This window comes from Malaclemys terrapin, chromosome 23 (genome assembly GCF_027887155.1).
Source record: "Malaclemys terrapin pileata isolate rMalTer1 chromosome 23, rMalTer1.hap1, whole genome shotgun sequence".
Classification (NCBI taxonomy): Eukaryota; Metazoa; Chordata; order Testudines; family Emydidae; genus Malaclemys; species Malaclemys terrapin.
This window is the reverse complement of record NC_071527.1, coordinates 5,219,234-5,243,982: the sequence shown is the minus strand read 5'-3', so window position 1 is coordinate 5,243,982 and position 24,749 is coordinate 5,219,234. Positions and strand designations below refer to the sequence as shown.

The following is a 24,749-nucleotide window of genomic DNA, read 5'->3' as shown; positions in this document are numbered from 1 at the left end:
CTGGGCTAGATGGACCTTTGGTCTGACCCAGTCTGGCCGTTTTTGTGTGTGTGTTTTCCCCGGCCCTACATGCTCGAGAACTGCTATGTCCCTGACTACACAGCTGATGACAACCCATCAACTAAATCTCTGCAGGGCTGAGCCAGGCGGAGCCCGCTGAGTCAGCCGAGTGCTCTGTTGTCTTTCACTGATGTAGTGTGAGAACCTTGCTGCCTATGGTACTTGCCAACAGGCGTGCAGTGGGTGTGGAATGCGAATGAGCAAGAGGCGAGGGTGCTGAATCAATCTACCACAAAGGGAAGATGAAACAGAGTCCCAGGCTAGTGGTCAGGTCCTTAGATGTTACAGGAAGGATGGGATGGAGGAGGGCAGCTCTTTCTACATCCTCAAGCATACCACTAGGGCATGCGGGGTGAGAAGTATTCTGATTCTGGGTGGGAAGTATTCCGATTCTGATCTCTTACCCTAGTTTTCCTGTGGTGTCAGACCATTGGTTTAACTGGTGTCACTGCGGATTTACACCCATGTGTGTCAGATCAGAATCAGGCCCCAGAAGTCCAGCTGAGTCACCTTGGTCGCCTCTGCTGTCAGGAGGCTTTGAGGGGTAACTCTTCAAAGCTACTCTGCTGTCATAGGACCTGGCTGCACTGTACCTGCTACCAACGCATCTTCCTGGTGGAACATGTATGGAGCCAAGACACAGGTGTGCATGGGACAGTCAAGATGTGGCTCACTGAAATAAAGCCAGAGGTGGAGTCTAAAGGAGAGGGGTCTTGGTTATGTTCCAAGCTCCTTTGCTCCCAGAATATGGCAAGGAGCTAGAGACTGGCCGTCCTCTTCGCTCTTATTTTAGGACCTGATTCCCCTCTCATTTACATCCGTTTTACACTGGCTTGACTGCATGGGGTTACTCCTGATTCAACCGAGTAGAATTCTACCCACTTTGTGGAGTTACACCTGATCTACACACCTGCACCTGAATGGAGAATCAGGTCTCTGCGCTGTGGTATCTTCCAAGTGCACTGAGCCAGATTTATCTGTTCAGTAATCTCCTTTCCAATTGCAACGGCAGAACAGCGGCTTGGGAGAGGTTTTGGGTGTAACAGGTGATGACAGGCCCGGTGTTCTGGTACAATCGGAGAGATGCCCAACAGCAAGGCACAAGCCTATTGGAATGGGAACTGTGCAACACGTGTTCAGGTAGGGCAGGTATGTTAATAATCACTTTGCTCTCATGAGATTACCTGCAACAGCTGGGAGTCCTTGCACTGCAGGTCTGCATGAAGCATAGCGTGACCCAAGCCAGCAGAAGCCCCTGGGTCTGTAATGCCCCAGTGGGAAAGGAGAAGTCAGGAACGTTTGCTGTTCGCATTAGGAATTGCTTGCACGTGTCAGGAATTTTTTGACCTGTCAAAACGTTCCCAACCAGCTCTACCCACACCTCCCCTGGAAACCCTGGCCTGAGTAGAAAACTGAGTGAGGTCCTCAGCATATTTGGCCCTTTGACTTCATTGGGAGCTGAAGGCACTCAGGACTGAGGTGCCCAGGCTCTTCTGAAAAGCCCACTAGTCATCTAGCGGCACCTCGAGGTGCCTAAATCCTTTTAACAATCTAGCCTTTGCCACCTCGGGGGATTGGATCCAGATTGAAACAGGAGTGGCACCAAATGTTACCATTCCAAGGAGCCGAGAGGCGACCACCTCTGCTGGAATAGTTTGACTTGTAAGGGCCTGATCTAAAGCCCCAAGCAAGTCTCCTAGAAACGAATTAAAAGTAACGCTGCCCTGCAGAGCACAGAAGTCGTGTCGGCTACAAAGAGCTGCATTTAAAAACAATTTGTATTCAATCAGCTATTTCTCTCTTTCTGGGAGTGTCTGATTTTTTTTCCACTTCACTTAACGCATTTAGGCCCTGCTCTAGCAAAGCGCTTCAGTGTGTGCTTAATATCAAGCATGTCGTTACTCACATGCTTTAAATTAAACTTGCGTGTAAGTGCTTTGCTGGAAATTCACGCCTGTGCAGCATAAGCCCCATAAACCACCGAAATCCCAATTACTCCCTAAAGGGCAGAACCTCAGGTGGCATAAATTGTCACAGCTCCGTCTCCTTACAGCAGCTAAGGATCTGCTTCTAAAGCCTTAAATGGGACTTAAGTCTTGCGTGGGTCATGGGTTGGCTTTTGGTAGGGGAAGGAATTCCCTCCTGCCGCTGTGGGATCTTCAAGCCAGGGACTCAATGCGTCACTCGGTGCTTGCCAAGTGCCTGGCACCTTCTGGGTGCTGCTGCAATTTTAATATAACAATAATTACTGATAATAATAGAGAGGAGGGGCTGTAACTTGAACCCTCACTCCAGCCTGCAATGAGATAGGCACGAGAGATTAGGGGAACGAGTTTGCAGGCAATTCACACCGGGGCCATGTTGGTCCATCAGGTTTTTCGACGCTACGCCCCGTTGATTTCAAAGGGCAGCTCTGCTCAGCTAGTGGCGGCGTGTTTCCCACCCCCTGAATCCTTGGCACGAGATCTCTTTTGCGACTGGCGTGACAATCTCGCCAGAGGTTTTGGGGCCTGTTGATTGTGGTGCCCCTGGTCTCCTTTGGGGAGGGGTGGTCTTTTCCTCCCGCGTCTGGTTGGTGATGTTGCCTAACATTGAGTGACAGAAGGTGGCAGAGAGAGAGAGAGAGAGAGAAATATGGAGGGCAAAAAGGTCTCAAGATGTTGCTCCAAACAAGGTAATCTGGTACGGGTTGCTACGTGCATCTAGCCAAGAAGACGAAGGCTCTGTCTACACGGCAATCCGAGGTGTAGATACACCCTAGCTAGCTCCAATAACACTAGCAGTGAGTCCCCAGCAGCACGGATTTCAGCACGGGAGAGCCAGCTGAGTACGTACCCAGGGTCCCATGCGGGCGTGTGCAGCCCACACGGCTATGGATATCTGAGGTAGCTAGATCAAAACTAGCTCTGGGATGTTCCGCGTCCTGTTTTGAAAACACCTCTGACGACAGTGTATACGTGCCCAAGTGTGCCACTGATTTATTTAATTTTAAAACGAGAGAGAGAGAGAGGCCTAGCCCCAGGCTCTCGGCACCTTAACATAATTAATTATATAATGGGTACGATGTAAATTAAACATTAAAATCAGCAGTTCCACAGGAACTCAGCCAGCCATCCACCTACCTCCTTCATCTAGGGAGCATACCCCAGCCTTTTCCATAAACAGGTGTCTCTTTGTAGCGTGCCTGGGAAGTAATCAAATCTGGGCTACTTCGGCCAAGGTTGCGGGGTCTTGGAGCTCTGCCAGTAGCATTCTCCTTTTTATCATCATGATGGCGTCTTTTTCCAGTCAGGGAATATGATCTACGGTATATTCAGAGATTGGGCTTAACAAAGCGGCTGGGAAACTAATGGAACATCCAAGAGGGAAAAATATGGAGATGTCAAAAAAGAGGCTGGGGGGCAGGGAAGGCAATGGGAGGAAGGAGAAAATAAAAACAGAGGAGGAAAATCAAGGGGACAGGTAGGGAACATCCACCTGTGATTGACCAGTCACCTTATATCCAGAAAACATCTACAAAAACAAATGCTCCCCCCACCTTTCCTATCGTATTTCTTTTCCTCCTGGTGTTGGTCTGTTTAGCCAAAGGCTGGGTCAGAATTCAACCACAAAACTAGCCCTTTCATCCCCATTAGAAAGGATTGCTTGTCAGATCAAGAAGCCCTAGTCAAATATCCTCTCTCTCTGAGAAATGGGGCTTGAATATGTTTTCATTAAGATGGTTTTCCAGAGCCACTCCATTTCCCTTTGAAAAGGCTTTAGATTTCATGTTGGATTCGTTTTCTTCCGTGTATCCTCCTCAATGCATTTCCAAACATTGGCGTGGATTTCCTAGTGTGTTTGCCATGGCACTAAGGAGCCTGCGGTCTCTGTACTTGAAATCCCAAGCCTTGTGCAGTGGCAGGAGTATGTTTACTTTGTTGGTTCCACGGGCCCCTTATTCCATTGACATTAACGCAACATTGCAAAGAGTGGGAGACGCCAAAGAAGCATTTCCAGGGATCGGCTTTACATCTGTTGCCAACTGTCCTTGAATTATGACCGCTTGCCTCCTAGAACGTCTTTGCACCTACCCGTCATTATTACGGCACATGGCGCTATCCCCTTTTATATGTCTTAACAGCATGACTCTGCACCCCATAGACGTCAATGGCAAAATTCCCTTTGTTTTAAATGGATCCTTAACCAAGAAGTCCTGGCCTATATTCTCAAAAGCGACTAACAATAATTTTTTGGGGTGTCCGGCCTGGGACACCTTAAAGGGATCTGAAAGCTCTGAGCACAGCCCCCCTGAAAAGCAGGCCCTCTATATGGGTTGGACGCTGCAAATTGCTAGCAAAATTTAGGCTCCTGATCTTGTCAGGATCTCTAGTCTTCTCCTTGACCTTCTCCTTCTGCTCTGTTCTTGTGAGATGGGCGGCCAGAGAGCCCCACATGTGGGCAGCCCATCGACTTCTATAACATGACGCCACACCTCACGATCACAAGCGGGTAGGCCCACTATAGTACCCCGGGGACTCGGGGCACGCTGGCTATTGTCACGCCCAGAAGATGAGAATGGGATGCCCCACTGTAAAAGTGTAGGACATAAGGTAAAGTAGCTACTCTGGAAACTCCCGGTAGCAACTCTCCCTGTAATGGCCAACAAGACTCAAACAGGTTAATTCAGTTTTCTAGCAGACTTGTCAACCGCGCAAGACGGGAGAGAGACAGACTCCGCCTCACTCCCATCAGTGAAGAGCTGAGTTCAGTCCCTTACCTATTCATTTCATTGCACGCCCTGGGGAAGTATGCGGAGAAGCCATGAAAGAAGCTGTTCGCGCCTAGAGACCTGGGGTATCCAGGCGTTCTGGCATGGAAAAGGTTTCCTGGGGCTGGACAGAGGGTTATATATAGTAGGTGACATTCAGCCCTGTGTAGAGCCAGGAAAAGGCCTATGCACCGTTTAAACTTTCAAACTAATCGTGCAAGTTCTATTCTATTCTGCACAGTGTGAATTTTCACCTGCTGGGCAAATTCATTGGCCAGTCCCCTCAGGTAGAAGATGTTGTGGCCTTAAGGCTGAATTTGCAATGCAGGGAATATCTTTCCTCCAAATCTATGGCCTCCTGGGGGGGTTTCCCCCATCCCCAGAAGTCCCCTTCGTGAGTTGATTTACTAGACTCCATGTATGGTCTAGTTAGATGCAGAAAGAACTGGGGCAAAACAAGTGGGATTTGAAGAATTGGTTCACTAAAAGATTACCCACAAGCCTTACGAGAAATGAGACTGTGACAGAGTGCACAGCACAAAATCTGGCTTCCTTGTCTCGGTTCAGGAACAGCCTGGGGTTGGGGCAAGGTGTGGGTTTTGTTCCAGGGGCATAGATGAGGATCTTGCATTTGTGTGACTAAGGACACCAGTGCTAATTACAATATAAATTAAGAGCTGAATGAAGCAATTAGATTTTTATTGCTTTGTTTGTTTTTCCTCTCCTTTGCAGCGAAAGAGTCTGTAGATGACTAGTGCAGAAGCAGCAGAATCTCACGAGGGCGGAGGGAAAAAACCAAGGCATCGTTCCAAAAATGTCTTGCAAAATGTCAAGGAGAGCAGCTGGTTGGGAAATGGGGTTTTGTTTCCCCCATGGAAAATTTTGCCCTTTTCATTGAAAAACTGAAATTTTCAGGCTAAAACTTTTTTTTTTCTTTTTTTGGGATGAAAAGTCAAAATTTTCTACCCAAAGCCAACACTGTCCGTGAAAAGAGTCTGTGCATTGAAATGCCAGTTTTCTATTGGAAGAATGGTGTAGACATAATTTTTCCCCCACCAGCCCTATCAGGGATAATGTTACCTACCTTCTAAAGCTGTAGATCTGAAAAGCACTTCACAGCAGGTTGCCATTTTACAGCTAGGGAAACTGAGGTACAGAGTAAAGAAGCAACTTGCCCAGGGGTTTCACACCAAGTCAGCGGCAGATGTGGGAGCAGCACCCATGTCTCTTAATCCTAGGCCCCATTCATGGGACTTTGCTACTTGTACCACAGAGCTGTCTTGCTAGCTGTACCTTGTACCGAGAGTCGGTCGAGAGTTTCAGGGTGAGGTTAGCTACTGCGATTGCCGTCTATCGGAGATGGATGGTGAGCACAGGAAACAGGCAAAATCTTTTAGAGCCAGCAGCTTGATCCTCCGATCACCCAATTTTACACTAGTGGAGCTGGTGTGATTTAACAGAGTTACGCCTGCGGAGGGCTGGCTGGAAAGCCAGAACTCCGGTTTGTGAAAAATGGCTTATTGTTAAAGGCGGCCTCGTCAGCAAGCTGTAAATTGGCCATTCAGCCGTCTCAGCTTGACCAAGGCAGGAGGGGAGGGGGAGTTTTGGGGTGCCACAGAACGGGCAGCTGGACCCCGCGTCCTTCCTGATAAGAATTGTGTTGAAGTTGCTGACACATGTATTTTAAAAGAGCAGGATGTGCCCCAGGAATGTCCATTGGGGTCTCCAGGCTGCAAACTCTGGAAAAACCCACCCCTGGTTAATCAATAATCAGAAGGAGCCTCTTGCTTGCCCATTGGAACTGCTTGCTTAACAAGTTTTCTTTAAGGGACATGTCATTGTATTACTAATGTATAAATAAGGGGAAAAAGCTTGAGATAGTTGGACTCGTTTGGGGACTCTTTTTGGACTCTCCCTCTTGCGATCCCCACTGGCAGACAGAAGATTTGGCCACCGGAAGCCTGCCGCTGTTTCACTCGAGCGCCACACTCTGCTTTGGTAATTATCAAGGGTTGGGGGTGTTTTACTAATCTGTTGCGGACATGTGTAAGTGCTTGAGACTAAAGTGTAGCTTTAAGTGAAGCACTCTTGTGTTGTCCTGTTTGTGCCAGCCATCTATCGGTCGGACAGCCGTGTCTCCCCTGATTTATTTCCTGACACCACCTCGCACAGAGTAAAAGTTACCAAGAGCTTTGGGTTGAAAGAACCCCGGGTAACAGGAGATGCAGGTGCAAATCTGTGCTGTGCTTGATTTTAACTAGGCGAGTGCCCTAACCACTGAGCTCTCGGCTACTCTATCCTCTGCTTCCCCACCCCTGAGAAATTCTAGCCTGGACCTGAGAAAATTTCATTGAAGCCAAGATGCTTCTGGGAAAAGTTTCCATTTTGAAGAATCAGCATTTGCTAAAAGAAAAACATTGTTCAAAAATCCCCCTCTAGCTCAACTCCTGTGGTTGCTAGGTCTCCCTTGCCTGACACGTGATGGAGATGGACCCGAATCTAGAGCAGTAGATATTACCATCTCCGGTAGAACTGTACGTCACTCGAATAGGCCCAACGCAGAACACCAAATCTGAGCCACCCTCCCTGTTCAGGAATCCGAGCTGGCCGCTGGAGTTGAAGTCTGCTGTGGGGGGTCCGCCCTTGCCCATAAACTGTTTGGGTGAAGTACCGTGAAGTCTTATGGAAAAGCCTTGTAGAATCTCATAACAGCACCACCAAGAAGATTCTGTAGAAATTAAAGGGCATTCACTAGGAACTCCTTATAAAGTTTGCTAGAGAATTTTATCCTTGCTGTAGAATTTGGCAGGTTGGTCGACAGGAAGTCTGTAGAAAGGTGATCATCTCCATTAAATTCTATTGGACTCTTCTATATCTATATTTATCTATTCTGTATAATTCTATACAGGCAGGAGCTACCCAAAAGACGTGTGTAGGAGCATACTGAAATTCCAATATAACAGATGCAAAGAACCCTGTATAAATATATGCACAGTGATTCCTGTTTTAAGTGGCCAACGTGAAACCAGTTTACATGAGTGGCCAGTGGTCTAGTGGGTCGTGTATTGGACGGAGACTCAGCAGACCTGGCTTCTAGTCTTAGTCAGGTCATTGGCCTTCTGGGTGACCTAGAGCAAATCATATGACCTGTTTTGGCTTAGTCTTCCCATGTGTAAAATGGGGATAATCATACTAGCCTGTAAAGAATGTTGAGATCTACTGATGCAAAGTACTAGGTGCTGTTATTTACATTTCTATTACCGTCGGCCTGCACCCAAGGGCTTGTTTACATGAGTTACTACATGGCGCCCTGTAGATTCACACCCAGGCTTGCTGTGCAGTAACTTGATGTGCAGACAAGCTCTAAGATCAGGGCTCCATTGTGCTAGGTGCTTTGCAAATACAGAGTTAGAGACGGTCCCTGCTCTGAAGATCAAAATAGGCAAAACACAGGAGGGGAAAAAGTGGCATGTTTTACTTAAGGTCGTGCAGTGGATCTGTGGTAGAGTGTGCCCCAGTCACTAGATCACGCTGGGCTTCTAAGAAAAGGAGGGTCCGCATTCATCTCACTCCAGACGTGTATGGGATATTTTGGGTGGGATCTTAAGACACGAGGTGTGTCACAAAGTAGTCTTACGTTCAGGTTCCAGTGTGTTTAGTGAAACACAACAAAGGCATGTAACACTAGCCGATGTGACCATCGCAACGCTGGTATGCTCGTTTGCCCACAACCGCTTTCTTGCCAAAGTCAAATGGCCTGGGATCAGTTCACCCAAATGTTCCTGATTTCACGTCAAAAGGCCACCTGTCCTGTTGAAACCCCATGAGACAGACCAACAACCTATTGATGGGCTGTGATGTACAGGGCAACGCTGGGATCTTTCCTCTCCTCACCAGCCCAGAAGGAATGGCATTTCTAACCTGCAAGACTCCAGCATGGTAGGTTCCCCAGATACCTCAGTGGGTGGAGATCACTAGAACTATTCTGATGTAGTTTGGCCCCGTGAGTGATTCGTACTAAAAGCAGAATACCCCTCGCCATGAGCACACACATCATCATTAACTGAATGTAATGTCCTGAAAAAAATATCTGAGGGCCAGTTCCCTGCGCAACCCACTAATGGGTCCATGTTGGAGATGGGGCACTGGATGGGATGGATCAATGCTCCAAGGTGGGCCAGAGAATCCTCTTCCTAGCTGCCTGGCTGGTGGGTTTGGCTCACATGCTCAGGGGCATATTGATACACACAATTGGGGTTGGGAAGGCATTTTCCCCCAGGCCAACCTGACCTGGGATGTTGGAGAGTTTTGACCTTCCTCTGCAGCATGGGGCGTGGATTGATTGCTAGGCTCATCAAAGCATATCTCACCTAATCAATTCCCTGCCATTGCAGGGGTCTTGGGCAGTGGGGTCACCTTGGTCTCTCTTGTTCTCTGCTTGCCATATAGTGAATGACCTTGTCTTTTCTAGCTTGCATGCTGAGGCTGAAATGGGGAAGCTAGATTGCAGACACTAAACATTTGATTAGAACGGTTGGTAATGAAACGCCTCACATCTCTGCAAACCTATGTATGTTCTCCAGCTAGCATGCATCAGTCCTCTTAAATAGGACCGAGAAATGAACACGGAGATTAATGTTTTAATGTTTTAACTAAGTAAACCCACAACCTCTTTTCATTGCTATAGTTCAGACAGCTTCCCTCTCTTCCCCCTGGATTAAGAAACTGATTTTGGAGAATGCAAATCAACATTTTTTCCAAGCAGAAAGTTGATTTATGGGGCAATCCTGGGGTGTGTTGTTTTTTGTTTTGTTTTGTTTTCTGAATTGTGAAAGGCAGGGTATTTCTTCTAAATTCACTAAACCAACACTTGCCAACAGGCTTTAAAAAGTCAGTGATCTGGATATAGGAAGGGTCTTGCCCTAGGGCAAAATATGTCAAGGAATTTAGAATGCCGTGCCATCGAAGAAAGACTCTGGATAATCTATTCTGGGTTGGTACAAGGAAAACGCAAGTAATTTGAGGCAAACGAGTTCCCAAAGACAACAGTACTGCTGCAGGTTTTTTAGCTCTTTGGGGTGTGTTTCAGGGAAAGTCCTTTTTTTTGGCAAAGGGAAGAGGTGATGGCTTATCTAAGCCCAAAGAACACACAAAATGACACCTTTCTCCACTTCCCTGTTACCTAGCCAACTCCCTGAACAGATAAAAAGGAAGAGATTTGCACTGTCTTTAGAGGGACTCAACGGCTTTTGCCCTGGGACTTTCCTCTGGTAGCTGCCCCGTCAAGGTCTCCTTCTCTTTTCTCTTCTGCTGCAGAGAAGCTGCCGCTATGTCTCACCAGTTTTCTGGCCAAAGCCTGGGAAGCAGCATTAGGGGTTTCAGCTCCAGCTCTGCCTGTTTTGGTGGTGGGAACAAAGTCAGCTTCAGCACGGTGTCACGTGGAGGATGTGCAGGCTCAGCCTGTAGTCCCAGAGGCTTTGGCAGTAGGAGCCTGCATAACTTGGGAGGAAATAAAAGGATTTCCATTGGTGGATTTGGTGGCACTTGTGGAGGGTTTGGGTCTGGCGGCCAAGCGGGTGGAGGGTTTGGCGGTGGTGCTGGGTCTGGGGGACAGTTCAGTGGTGGGCTCGGTGGTTGCTTTGGTGGTGGGGCTGGAGGAGGATTCGGTGGTGGATGGGATGGCCCTGGATTTCCTGTTTGCCCACCTGGTGGCATTCAAGAAGTGACCATCAACCAGAACCTCCTGACTCCTCTCAACTTGAAGATCGACCCAGAGATCCAGAAAGTGCGGAAAGAGGAAAGGGAGCAGATGAAGACCCTGAACAACAAATTTGCCTCCTTCATCGACAAGGTGAGATGAGTGGGGGAAGGGACATTCTACTGCCCCTAGAGACCCCATGCAAGATCAGCCCCTCCTCAACTGCCTGTGACTGTGCAAACACTTTGCAAAAGAGAGCCCCTTCCCCCAAAGACCTTACATTGTAAATAGACGAGACAAAGAGTGGGAGGGGAAGTGACTTGCTCAAGGTCACAGAGAAGGTTATTGGTAGACTAGGGAATTGAACCCTGGGTTTCTGCTCTACCTACTGGACCATTAGCATTGGTTACCAAGGCAACAAATTGTACGATGTATTCCCTGCTAAATGTCATCTCCCATCTGGTCAACACCATCCATTTACGTAGTTAGCCCTATTGGCGTGGATTCTTCTAATCCATTGGTGTCTCTGTGATGAGAAAGCTCAAGTTTCTTTTGCCTATGACTGAGAATTTTGTCTGGAAAAAAATCCCTGCACAAATATTTGATTCTGCTGTTCGAGGAGCATTTTTTCCTGTTTTTATTCAAGAGGATTCTGGAGCAGGGTTACTGAGTCATTGCTCTCAGGATAGGTGTATAGGGCAAAAGGTTAAACTCACTAGACCTGGTCAACAACAATAAGAAAACAAACAAAAAAGAAGGATGAAAATTTTAACTAATCTTTTTTTTCCCCCCCAACCACTCTTGGCTTTCAGGTCCGATTTCTAGAACAGCAGAATAAAGTTCTGGAGACGAAATGGAAACTCTTGCAGGAACAGGGCCAAGGCCCCATTAAAAAGAGCCTTGACCAGCTCTTTGAGGCTTATAGCAATGGCTTGAGAAAGCAGCTAGATGGCCTGTTAAATGAGAGGAGACAGCTGGATACCGAGCGGAAGAACTTCCAAGATCTGGTGGAGGATTTCAAGCACAAGTAAGGAAATAATAATGAAGTATAATCATTGCAGTCTGACTCCAGTCAGAAAGCTGGGAAGCCAACTGGAAATTTGCCAAAGTTCAGATTATTGGGTTCTGGGGTTTGGCCTGGTATGGTATTGTCACCCTTACTTCTGTGCTTCTGCCTGCAGAGCTGGGCCCTCAGTCAGCAGCTGCCACTCTCCGGCCATCCAGCTCTGAAGGCAGCGTGGAAGTAAGTGTGGCACGGTACGGTATTGCTACCCTTACTTCTGCGCTGCTGCTGGCAGGGCGCTACCTTCAGATCTGGGTGCCCGGCTAACGACTGCCACTCTCCAGCCACCCAGCTCTGAAGGCAGTGCTGAAGTAAGGGTGGCAAGACCCCCCTAAAAATAACCTTGTGACCCCCCCGCAATTCCCTTTTGAGTCAGGACCCCCAATTTGAGAAATGCTGGTCTCCCCTGTGAAATCTTTATAGTATACGGTAAAAGCACACAGGGGTAGACCAGATTTCACAGTCCGTGATGCGTTTTTCATGGCTGTGAATTTGGTAGAGAGAGAACAGCAGAGAACTATCAGTTTGACTGGATGGGCTCCACGATTCTTATTCCAGAGCTATGAGAAATCCACAAACATTCCTAGGGTATAAACTCATGGGCTCACAGAAGTCAACAAAATCCTTTGATCCTTCACTGAACCTGTTCTCTCAGCTTACACGCATCCCTCACGCAAGCACATGGACAGTGAGAAGAGTTTTCACCTCTACGATCCCGCCATATTGGAGGTTTCTAAGTACAGGTTAGACAAACATCTGTCAGAGATGATTTAGATATACTTAATCCTACCTCAGCATGGGGAGATGGACTAGTCTAGATGACCACTGGAGAGGTCCCTTCTAGCCCTATATTTCTATGATATTGTTACATCCCCCTTGAATATAGACAGTCCTTTAAAACAAAGCTGCACAAAACACTAGAAAGTGTACAATTTGCTAAGCCATTTTAGGGGTGGCCCAGATGACCTGATAGGTGTTTGCACTGCTAAGTCCCTGAGAGATCATGATTCAATACTTGAGTGCAGTTATATCATAATAAGTTGGGTTATCAGACGTAGTATGGAAGAACCACTTTGTGTGTCTAATTTTGCAAACACTTGCTATCGGGTGCAAAGTTTGCTACCATGAGTGGCCCCACTGAAGTGAATGAAGCTCCTCATGGAGGTCACATGCTGCTCTTGGTAGTAAGTATTTGCATCATTGGACTCTTTGTTGGGTTGGGAGTTTTAGAAAGATGGCAGCAATCAGTGGTTCGTTTGGGAAGGCAAAATGTTGCTGTTTGTCCATAAATCCTCAAACATGGTGGTAGATTTTTGCCAAAGGGGTCCGACCCATTTCTATTAGCCTCTTTGTCTTGTTGCCAATGACTTAAGCAAGAATAAAAATAAGTAACCGGACCCTGTTTTCTCTCTTTACACTCAACAGGTATGAAGAGGAAATAAACAAAAGGACAGTTGTGGAGAATGACTTTGTGGTCCTGAAAAGGGTGAGCCAACCAGCCGGGTAGAATCCACCGGAAGCTTTAAGCGATGAACAGAAAATGGTTGGGATTATTAGGAACTCTTTGTTTAAAATTGCCCCCCAAAAGAACAAAGGGAGAGTTGATAATTCATAATTTGCTGATCATCACCAACCAATGAATTGATAAGCAATGACTGCTATAATTTTAAACTGTGATTATATGTTTAGGGAGAGTGGTTTTCTCGAGTCGGGATTAGTTCAATAACAACCCCCCAGTAAGTCAGCTTTGATTGGATTTATTGAAGTAACAGTTAGTAAAAACAGCACATACACAGAGAGGCAAACAGTTACTGCTGAAGACCTCCCCGGAGTTTGCAGATTGCCTGCATCCAGTCTGCAGAGGGTCTTACTTCTCTATGATTTAGGAGCCACTATACCCTTGTTACCCATATTGTGTATCTTCTGGTTCTTATCCATTTCCTTTTTTTGGTACGCACTTCTTATCTGAGGCTAGTTTCAAAGTTCTTTGTTCCACTGCATATCCTGTGGCTAGTACACTGCTAAGATAGCTCTTAAAATAGTCGTCAGAATATGCTAAGAGTTGCTGCTCAGTAAAATTCCACTCTTTAAAGTCTGTTTCATCTTAACGGAGCTCCCCAACACACCTTAAGATCTTGTGGTGAAGCACTGGAACGTGTTACCTAGGGAGGTGGTGGAATCTCCTTCCTTAGAGTTTTTTAAGGTCAGGCTTGACAAAGCCCTGGCTGGGATGATTTAGTTGGGAATTGTCCTGCTTTGAGCAGGGGGTTGGACTAGATACCTCCTGAGGTCCCTTCCAACCCTGATATTCTATGATTCTAAGGTCTTGGCCTATCTTGAGTTTGGACCAACTTCTGTTGGTAAGAGAAACAACACAAAACTCTTCTTCAGGTCTGAGTCTCAGAAAAGAGTTCCGGTCAGGCTGATATAATAGCAAAATAGATCAGGAAAAAGGTTGTTAGGTACCAGTGTTTCTACTGCTGAAGGCCAAGTACACAAACTGTGTAGACAAATACACAATTTACACAGATGCATGTCTCTTTTTTGTACATGATTAGCCTTAATTCTATAGGTGTTTTACTCCATTATTATTTTTTATTTATATTGCAATAGAACCTAGGAACTCTAGTCCTGGCCCAGAACCTCATTGTGCAAGGTGCTGTACAAACCCAGGACAAAAAATGGTCCCTGCCTCAAAGAGCGTATAATCAAAGTATAGTAAGACAAAAGGGTAGAGGCAGAGAGACAGAGAGCACAAGAAAAGAACGAGACAATATTGTATGCGTATGCATAGAAATACCCTTCCTCAATACACAATTCAGCTTGTCCCAGCTTCAGGTTTACTGTAGGCAGACTAACATTAGAGACCATTTTTTGGAAGCATCACTAATAAAAATGATTAGAAGTTTTTTTTTTTTTGTCCCAACTTTTTTTCCCCCCAAAATGCAGTTTTCGTCAAAACTGAAAAGTTTAGAAAAATGTGTCAATGTTGAGGAAATTTTCATTTGAGCAAAAAAAATGAAAGGAAGTGTTTTGATGTCCAAATGTCCCAGTTTGATATTTGTGGAAAGGAGCATTTCACTTTTTTTCATTTTAAATTTTTTTTTAAAAGTTAAAAAAAGATCAAAATCGGAAGAAAATGTTTCACTTTTATTGAAAAAACACCAACAAAAAACAGTTCAATTGTCCCCAAATTATTATTCCCTCGCCCAAACTGAGCCGTGCAGGAAATTCCAAAATTTTCTGGTTTTGTTTCATTTCAGAACAGGAAAAAATATCTTAATCATGGATTTTCCTGCAAAATGGAAAATCTGGTTTCTGTCCAGCTCTAATTAGAAGCCTGATTTTATTAGCCTCAGGAGATAAAGATTCACTCTATTACCGATCTTTCCTTTAGGACCTGGATGTTGCCTATATGAGCAAGGTGGAGCTGCAAGTGAAACTAGACTCCCTGACTGATGAGATCGACTTCCTGAGATGTCTGTATGAGGCGGTAAGAAGGCTTGCCTTTCTCTTGGTCAGCTGCGGAATACACCCCCTGGAGAGCTAATTCTAAACAGCTGGATGGTGCCATTAGATAGCTGGGGGTTGGGATTTTTGGCTTTCTGAGGATGAATATTCCTCTTTAAAATACATCCATGTCGACTGTGTAGGATCAGGTTTGTGTCTTAGCAGCCTCTCTCCAATTTAAACTGAAGCAGCACCAGGGTCTAAATAGATTCTTAGTGTTTAAGGCCAGAAGGGACCATTGTGATCATCTAGTCTGGCCTCCTGTATAATACGGCCAAGAAATTTCTGTATCAACCCCATAACTTCTTTGTAAGCAAGAGCATCTCATAGAGAAAGATGTCCAGTCTTGATTGAAAGACTTCATGTGATAGAGACTCCATCCCTAGGCAAGTTGTTCCAGTTGGTTAAATCATCCTCACTGCAATTAAAAATGTGCACCCTATCTCTAGTCTGAATGTGTCTAGTTTCACCTTCCAACCACTAGATCCCGTTGTGCCTTTTGCTGTTACATTAAAGAACTGTCTACTATCAGAAATCTCTTCCCTGTGAAGATACTTGGAGACGGAGATCAAGTCATCTCTTAAACCTCTCTTGGATAAATTCTACTGGCTTGGGAGGACCTAACTTGTGATATATTTAAAGGGGGCTGATTTTCAGGAAGTGCTTCTGAAATCAGGCCTCTTGAAGGCGTCTTATGCTGGGCACTCCAAATCACTAGGCGCTTCAGAAAATTCAGACCAACTTCTCTAGTCAGGGAGGATCTGAAATGGAGAAGGGCTGAGAAAGAGAGGAACATATACAATGAAAAACATGGTGGGGCTAAAGCCCACGTTTATGGGACTTTCAGGAACTGTCTCAGATGCAGCAGACAGCTTCTGACACCTCCGTGGTCCTGTCTATGGACAACAACCGAAACCTAGACCTGGACAGCATCATCCGGGAGGTCAAAGCCCAGTACGAGGAGATTGCTCAGAGGAGCCGAGCGGAGGCAGAGTCTTGCTACCAGTGCAAGGTGAGTCCTCCAGCGTCTAGGGTCCTGATCATGCCTCACATGGGAGCTTTGCCATTGGCTTCAGTGGATGCAGGGAGTTTGGATGCAAAATGCCTCGTGCCACTGGGCAAATATAAGCCCAATGCTATCCTGTACAACTGAGTAGCGACTGCCATCCACAGGTAGGATGCTCTGTCTTTTCACATGCAGCTTTGGCCAAAGCAAAGAGGCTGTCACCTCCTTGGTGCTGCAGACCAAGATGATTGAGGAGGTCTAAGCTATGATGGGGGTGGTGTGTGTGTAGGGATGGGGCTCCATAAGATTATTTGCTCTCCGTCCTTTACTCATCTAAACACTTTGTCTCTGCTCTATAACACTTGCTCACAACTTGGCTAAGCTGTGCACATAAGACACAAGCCACCCCAGTTGGTGCTGCAGATGGTTAGAACCCAAAGTGCCCCTTCGCCCAGGAATGTGAAGTAACGCCCCACTATTGCTGGCGGCCACAGGTGTGAGAATCCCAAGTGCATTTCCAAAATGCAGGCTTCCTCAGTAGTAGCAATTCCCCCAAGTGAGTGGCAAAAGGAGAGGGCATGGAAAAACTGCCGGTCCCATGAGTTACGAACCTCTGCTACAAATGCAACTCACTGGTGAGTGTATCCCACTGGGCTGATGCACAAAGGGGATGAATTGCCAACTTCTGCAGCTTTAGCTCAAGCAGCAGCTCATATTTTTTAGCTTTGGGGGTCCCCGGATTAATCCCTGGTATGTCGACCAAGAGGGTGGCCGTCTCCCCACTTGGAATACTCTACTGGATTCTTCTGAACAGTGTCCTCTTTGGAAGATAACTCACTAGGTGATGATGGTTTGCTGCAAAGAGTATACGCACTAGCTTTTGTCTGACACCACCCGGTTATGTTGTTTCCGAACACCAGTTCGAAGAGCTGCAGGTGACAGCTGGGAAACACGGAGACAGTTTACGAGACAGCAAGAGCGAGATCTCAGAGCTTAACCGGATGATCCAGAGGCTACGGGCTGAAATAGAAAATGTGAAGAAGCAGGTATGGCTTTTTTTCATGCACGTGAGTGTGAACCTGGGATGATTTCCTTTAGGGTTTCACTGTAGGCAATTCAAATCGGGTAGATGTAGAGCTCACGAGGAACTTTCCATTGCAATGATTTTTCTATTCGAAAACGCCCTTTTCACAAAATTTCAATTTTCTTTTGAGAACATCAAAATGGCAGCTCCCAAGGTCCCTGCTGGGAAAGCTCTTGTTAATTTCACTTCCTTCCTGGAGAAAACAAATTTGACTAGAGCCTTCTCCTAAAATGGAATTTTTCTGCAAATCCCTTCTCATGAAAAATTTCACATATTTGGCTTTTTGCCCCAATTTGGGATTTTTTTTAAATAAAAAGGCACATTTCCATTTTCCAGCCAGCTCTGTTCATGTCAGGAAGCTCTCTGGCTAAAGGAAAGCATTGAGGTCTATCTGTCTCCCTATAGACTCCACAACAGCTAAGTGCTGATGAGTATTTAACATAATTTCTACCACAATACCCCTTGTTCTTCTAGTTTTGTCTAGTCTAGTTGCCTTTCTTGAGTGGTGACTACAATGTTGTCAATTCTTGTGATTTTTAATCATACATTGCATGCTACTTGGTGTTTTTTTTCTTTTTAAAAGCCCCAGCTCCTGGAATCAGGTGATGACATGAGATTTTTCAGCTTTCATTTAAGAAAGGGCCTCATGATTGCAGAGATGAAGTTTGAACACTACAGCTTCCAAAACCAGAAGGTTGATAAAAAGAAGCCCCAACTTATTTAGTATGATCTCATGAATTTTGATCTCATGATTTTTTGGTGCCATGATTTCTGAACACCTGGGCAATACTGAGACTGGTGCTTTTATCAGATTGTGCCATGTGTTTCTGAAGTGTTTCATTTGTGGCCGGTCTTGGGATTTGGACCATGGTGGCAAATGAAAACCATTCTGGTGATCTCACTATTGTTGCAAAATCTGGGGTAATGTAAAACTCCGGCAGCCTGATTCTCCCTCGTTCAGTCATTTATACCAGTGCACATGGAATGTAATCCACTATCATACCAAAATGGCAGTGGTTTACGCTCACTTTGCACCATTGTTAATGACCTACACTACAGGGCAAAGGAGGATCAGGCCTGGGTTTCTGTGCTACCCTCAGCAGAATCCGTCAGATGTCTGTCTTGCCTTGCAGTGTGAAAGGCTGCAGACCTCCATTGCCGATGCCGAGCAGCAAGGCGAGCTGGTCCTCAAAGACGCCAAGGGCAAACTGGCTGAGCTAGAGGGTGCCCTGCAGAAGGCCAAGGCAGACTTGGCGCGTCAGCTGCGGGAGTACCAGGAGCTGATGAACGTCAAGCTGGCACTGGATATCGAGATCGCCACCTACAGGAAGCTGTTGGAAGGAGAAGAATGCAGGTTAGGGCAATATAACGAGGACCAGATCTTTTGAAGTCAATGGGGAAACTTGGCGCATGTCACACTCATCCTTTTAAAACAATGCCCCAAACTATCTGGCAACTAATATTGCCCAAATAATATTGATGTATTAGCATTTAGGACATGCTGCTGCTTTAAGAGCAAGAGGTGGTCTGGTCTAGTGGATAGGGCTCTGAGTAGGCACTCAGGCGACATGGGTTCTAGTCTGCTACTGATCATCTGGGTGACCTTAAGCAAGACTGTGTGCCTTTGGCCTTGTCTACCCATATGCTGTAAGTCAGTCTAAGTTATGAGAGTTAAGTGATGTAACTTGCATTGAAAATGCAGTTTTGTAGGAATTGAAATGTTTTGTGGAAGTGTTTGGTTTTGAGAATTTTTCAACAGGAAAAAGTTGGAATGTTCCCTTTTGATAGCATCATTCGGACTAATTTCATTTTGACTTTTTTAGATGATAGGAGAATATTAATTTTAACATTATATTACATTTAGTAGCATATGTACATAATACATATATTAATATTTTACTACAATACAAAAGTCAAAATGACACTGTTACGAATAAGTTTGAAATGTTTCTTTCATGGCAAATTTCAAAATTTCAGCTTTTTCATTCTGAACCGGAATAATTTCTTACCCCCAAAATGTTGGACTATCCTGCAGAATGGAAATTCCAGTTCTCGACTAGAAATTGACCCTGGCCTTCAGCAGATGAAATATCACTGATTGCAGGGTTCCTAGCAGTATAACGGCTCTGTTGGATGTGTAACACATACCACTTTCTTTCCCTTGCAGGATGTCTGGAGAGTGCCAAAGTGCTGTGAGCATCTGTAAGTAGCTTGCACGTTCTTCTTGTTCTGTTAGAGGTGGTGTCAGGTTGTGGGTTGTGCGCTAGGACTCCTGGGCTTGCTTCTGGAATAACCAACTGCCTTTGTTTTCCTCTGCAGCCATGGCGGGTGGCAGCTCAACCTCTGGAGGTGGACTTGGAGGTGGGATTTACCTTGGAGGAGGAGGAGGCAGTGGTGGTAGAATCGGTTTCAGTTCCGGAAGTGGAAGAGGTGGATATGCCTTAGGTGGAGGATCCGTCTCTGGTGGAGGATACAGTGCAGGCAAGGGAGGGTATGGATCTGGAGGCGGGTCCAGTACCATTGCAAAAACAACCGTCACCTCCACGTCGGTGAAATCGACAAGCAGGAGAGTCTAGAAGATGGTGCCTTCTCTTATCATCTAATGGCTGCAGCTCAGCCCCTCCACCCAACCCTGACGTCCAAAAGAGAAATGAACGGTGTCCCTTACAGCTCAATAACCTGCTATGTATTGCCTCAAAGAGACCAACGGTCATGGTGACAATTGTCCCCCAACCAGTTGTCATGGTAGTGACACCTACTCTCCCTCTAAGTTTAAGCCAGGTACCATAATCTACTTAAAACCACACCATGAAATAAACTATGGCGGATAATGGCCAAGATTTTCAAAAGTGGCTATCGATATGGGGTACCTCCAGTTCTGAATGACCAGCTTGATATACCATAAAGGGGCTGATTCTGAGAAAGAAGGGAGGACCCACCCTCTGGAAATCAGGCCCCTTTAAGGTGACTCCAGTGAAGCATCAAAAACTACAGCACACAAAATCTCTCATCACTTTTGAAAATCTTGGCCAATCAGACAAAACATACATGCCTAGCTTAACTCCATAGACTTCAGAAGGATCATACCAGAAACAGATTTGAGCCCAAAAGAGTGATATTCCATCAGCAACCTGGAGGGAAAACATTCCTATGCAGTAATATTCAGAAAATTAAACACGTGTGCATATGTCAAGAAAATGACTTTATCCCATAAAATAAATAAAATGGATTTACTATGTTAAAAATTTGGGCTGGATCCTGGTATAAATTGGTACAGCTTCACTTAAGTCAGTGATTTACATTAACTAAGGATTTGGCCCCTTTTTGAGTAAGGGCTTGTCTATACTTGTGGCTAAATTGGCGCTGCTGTGATCGATGCAGCGGTGTCGATTTAGCAGGTCTGGTGAAGACAAGTTAAGTCGATGGCAGAGTGCTCTCCCGTCGACTTCTGTACTCCACCTCCCTGAGAAGCAGAAGGTAAGTCAGCAGGAGAGCATTGTAGACACTGCTGTAAGTGGACCTAAGTTACATCGACATCAGTTATGTAACTTACGTAACTGAAGTAGCATACGTTAGGTTAGATCAGCCCTGAGACAAGTATTCCCAGCAGCTGAGAAGTTCTACCCCATCTGATATTTTTCTCCAATGAGCTGATAAGCTTCACCAGCCTATAGTTGTTAAAACAAAAAAATGTGTATCTACAGTTAATTCTAGGTGTGCTTTTATGTAATGGTCATGAAGCAACTTTTGCTTGTCTTTTTTCAGTTCCTTTTCTTGCTGGGTGATGCACTGTATCTCATTAAACTTGACAGTAAGAAATACAATGGGTTAGTTTGGTTTTTGCCCAAGGAATTTATTATTGTTATTTATTACTTTGTAATAATTATAAACCCATTGAAAGATCTGAAAGCATTTGATCAACTCTGGTAGATGTAGGCAGGAAATATTCATGGTTTTCCCTGGACAAAATTTTTAAATTAAAACAAAAAGATAATTTTATTTAAAAAAAAATTTCTACAAAGCTTTTCGAATTTTCGTAACAAAACCAAACAAAAACCACAACAAAAACCACAAAAACAAACACAGAACCTCCCCTGCACCAAAAACATAAAAAAAACCATGTCACCAATGGAAAATTGAAAACTTTCACCAGGTTGGACAACATTTTTTGGTTTTACAGAAAACTTTTGCCAGATTTAACAATATTTTTCAGTTTTTGGTTATATTTCAATTTGGTGGGTTTTTTTTTTGAGGACCTACCTCTGAGCCTGTTTTCTTTGTCGGCTTGGGGCTCCAGAACCCTGACTTGTTGAGTCAGATACGCTCGCCTGCTGCACCACAGACCCAGGGTCTGAACCATGCCCCCAAAGCTGCAGACTAAACTGAAAACAGCTCAGCAAGTACTCCTTTCTCCAGCACCCAGACACCCAGCTGTCAAGGGGATCCAAACCCCAAATAAATCCATTTGACTCTGTATAAAGCTTATACAGGGTAAACTCATAAATTGTTCACCCTCTATAACACTGATAGAGAGATATACACAGCTGTTTGCTCCCCCAAGTATTAATCACTTACTCTGGGTTAATTCATAAACAAAGGTGATTTTATTAAGTATAAAAAGTAGGATTTAAGTGGTTTCAAGTAATAACAGACCGAACAAAATAAGTTACCAAGCAAAATAAAACAAAACATGCAAGTCTAAGCCTAATACATTAAGAAACTGAATACAGGTAAATCTCACCCTCAGGGATGTTCCAATAAGCTTCTTTCACAGACTAAACTCCTTCCTAGTTTGGGCCCAATCCTTTCCCCTGGTACAGTCCTTGTTCATTCCAGCTCAGGTGGTAATGAGGGGATTTCTCATGACTGGCAGCCCCTTTTGTTCTGTTCCACCCCCTTTTGTAGCTTTGGCACAAGGCGGGAATCTTTTGTCTCTCTGCGTCCCCACCCCTCTTTCTAAATGGAAAAGCACCAGGTTTAAGATGGATTCCAGTACCAGGTGACATGGTCACATGTCCTGTGATACCCCAAGCCTCCATTCTTCCCGGCCTGACTCACACGAACACAGGAAGGCTTGCAAGTAAACAGAGCCATTTACAACCAACTGTCCTAGTCAATGGGAGCCATCAAGATTCTAAACCACCATTAATGGCCCACACTTTGCATAATTACAACAGGACTTCAGTTATACTTCATATTTCTAGCATTAGACACAAGAATGATACATACATACAAATAGGATGAACACACTCAGTAGATTATAAGCTTTGTAATGATACCTTACAAGACACCTTTTGCATGAAGCATATTCCAGTTACATTATATTCACACTTATTAGCATATTTCCATAAAACATATTGAGTGCAATGTCACACCTCCCTCCCAGATTTAATCAAAAATGGACATTTCCTGTGGAAAGAAACATTTTGGATGAAAATGCCATTTTTTGTTGTTGAAAACATTGTTTCGAATGAAATATGTCAACCAGCTCAAACATTAAAGGATCACTTTGTCCATCGCAGAAATGCATTGACCTCAGGGGTCAAAGGCCTTTTATCAGTGCTCCCCAATACTTGATCGCAATTCAGGGTGGAGAGAGAAGGATCCAGCATTCAATAGAAATAACTGGGGAACTGAATTTAGGCAGAATGGAATATGGAGATGTACCTATGTCATAGAGCTGGAAGGGATCTTGAAAGGTCATCAAGTCCAGCCCCCTGCCTTCACTAGCAGGACCAAGTACTGATTTGCCCTCAATCCCTAAGTGGCCCCTTCAAGGACTGAACTCACAACCCTGGGTTTAGCAGACCAATGCGCAAACCACTGAGCTATCCTTCCATCCCTCCCATGGGAATTTGTGGCAGGACACTGGCAATAACTTCCATACTTTTGTGGGGAAAGATAAAACCCTTGAGTGTTCTTGGTGCTTCTAGACTGCAGGTGGTCAGGACTTTGGGATAACCTCTCACCTGATGGTGACACCTTGATGTTCAGTGACCATGGTGATGAGCATGGTACAAATACAATAGGCAGATAAACCCCTATCCCAAGAGAGAGATTGAGATACCCAGAGAGATGGTTTTCATTCATATCTATCTAGTTTTGGCCTAGCTGATGAAAATAAAATCCGTGCTGTGGGGTCTCATGACATGTCTGAAATCATGTCAAAATACTGTGCGTAGGGTGGGCTGCAAGGAGTTTGCAGGTAAGAAGGGGCGTGATCCGCATCCCCTTGCATGATGACCACTCAGCAGCATTGAGGGGTGTTTGAGGTCTGGAAAGGGAAGAGGCAGGAGCATTATCAGTGAGAGGAAAACCATTGGCCCAAGACATTCCCATTTGGGGGCAGGCAAGGCTGCCTGATGGCTTCCAATAACGCAACCAACTTGTTCTGCAAGCACAGTAGGGTCAGCTCCATTCCCATAAGGAGCACGCTTGGAGCCAGGATTGTTCCTTGGGAGATTACACACCTGAGAGCAGTCGGAATGTATAATGATCCCTTCTGGCCTTAAAATCTATGGGGCAGATCCACCACTGATGTAAACTGAAGCCAGAGGAGCTATGGCCATTCAGCTCAGCTAATGCCCGAGCCCCTGTGAACCTATGGCTCTATCGCTCAAGAGAAGATTAAGTGAATTCAGGGCCTGTGGAAGGTGCTGCATGACACTTTCTCTGGCTATTCTCGAAACAGATGGCAGCAGCACAAGCATCCCCACTGTGCCGCTTTCCTGACTCAGAGAAACCACACTGGTTGGGTGGAGTGGGGTGAGACAATGACTCTATTTTCCCCATCAGTCCGATGCTCAGCCTCTCTGCTGAGATGGCTAAATGTGTGGATAATTGGTGCTGCTTTCCTAGTGGAAGTTTATGATAGCAATGAAATAATTCACTCCAGGAACTACTCCCACTCAGCTGGGTTTTCCAAGCAAACACATCATTTCTGTCAATTCGTCAGCTCACTTACTCTGCTCTGTTTGATCACATTATGCAAGACGATGGATGCAGCAAAAATGTGACCCTCCCTTGGTGACATTTTTCAATGCAGAACAGTCAGCTGCACATCTGGACTTTCACTTTAAAAGACCAATTGTGGATTAAAGCAAAACAACCTTCCCTTCACCCCATTTAAAAGGAGGAGGAAGAGGACAGTGTGTGTGTCTCCTTCAAAACAGTCTTAGGTTATAGATTCCAAGGCCAGAAGGGACCATGGTGATCATGTAATGTGATCTCCTGTATAACACAGGCCGTAGAGTTTCCCTGAATTTATTCCTGTTTGAAATAGAGCAGTTCAGTGGTTTGAGCATTGGCTTGCTAAGCCCAGGGTCGTGAGTTCAATCCCTGAGGGGCCATTTAGGGATCTGGGGCAAAAATCTGTCTGGGGAATGGTCCTGCTTTGAGCAGGGGGTTGGACTAGGTGACCTCCTGAGATCCCTCCCAACTCTGATATTCTATGATCTCTTTCTGAAAAACATCCATCTTTGATTTAGAAATTTCCAAAGATGAATGATCCACCGTAACCTTTGGTAAGTTGTTCCAATGGTTAATTACCCTCACTGATAAAAATTTGCACCTTAGTTC

At 45.3% G+C, this 24,749-nt stretch overlaps 1 protein-coding gene across 1 annotated transcript; it reads left to right on the top strand.

Annotated features, from left to right (window-relative positions):
* Positions 1 to 10,030: 10,030 nt before the first annotated feature.
* On the top strand, positions 10,031 to 20,995 carry LOC128828459 (keratin, type II cytoskeletal 6A-like). Its single transcript, XM_054013156.1, has 9 exons — positions 10,031 to 10,661; positions 11,321 to 11,535; positions 12,997 to 13,057; positions 14,969 to 15,064; positions 15,929 to 16,093; positions 17,008 to 17,133; positions 18,305 to 18,525; positions 19,339 to 19,373; positions 19,491 to 20,995. The coding sequence occupies exons 1-9, from the start codon at positions 10,140 to 10,142 to the stop codon at positions 19,745 to 19,747; spliced, it is 1,698 nt and encodes a 565-aa protein (XP_053869131.1). The 5' UTR covers positions 10,031 to 10,139; the 3' UTR covers positions 19,748 to 20,995.
* Positions 20,996 to 24,749: the final 3,754 nt, after the last annotated feature.

Excerpts from the sequence above, each read along its gene's own strand:
- LOC128828459 (XM_054013156.1), top strand. The coding sequence starts at position 10,140 with ATGTCTCACCAGTTTTCTGGCCAAAGCCTGGGAAGCAGCATTAGGGGT. Across the intron at positions 11,536-12,996 it reads GTGGAGGATTTCAAGCACAA|GTATGAAGAGGAAATAAACA; the intron begins GTAAGGAAATAA and ends TACACTCAACAG. Across the intron at positions 15,065-15,928 it reads TGAGATGTCTGTATGAGGCG|GAACTGTCTCAGATGCAGCA; the intron begins GTAAGAAGGCTT and ends TGGGACTTTCAG.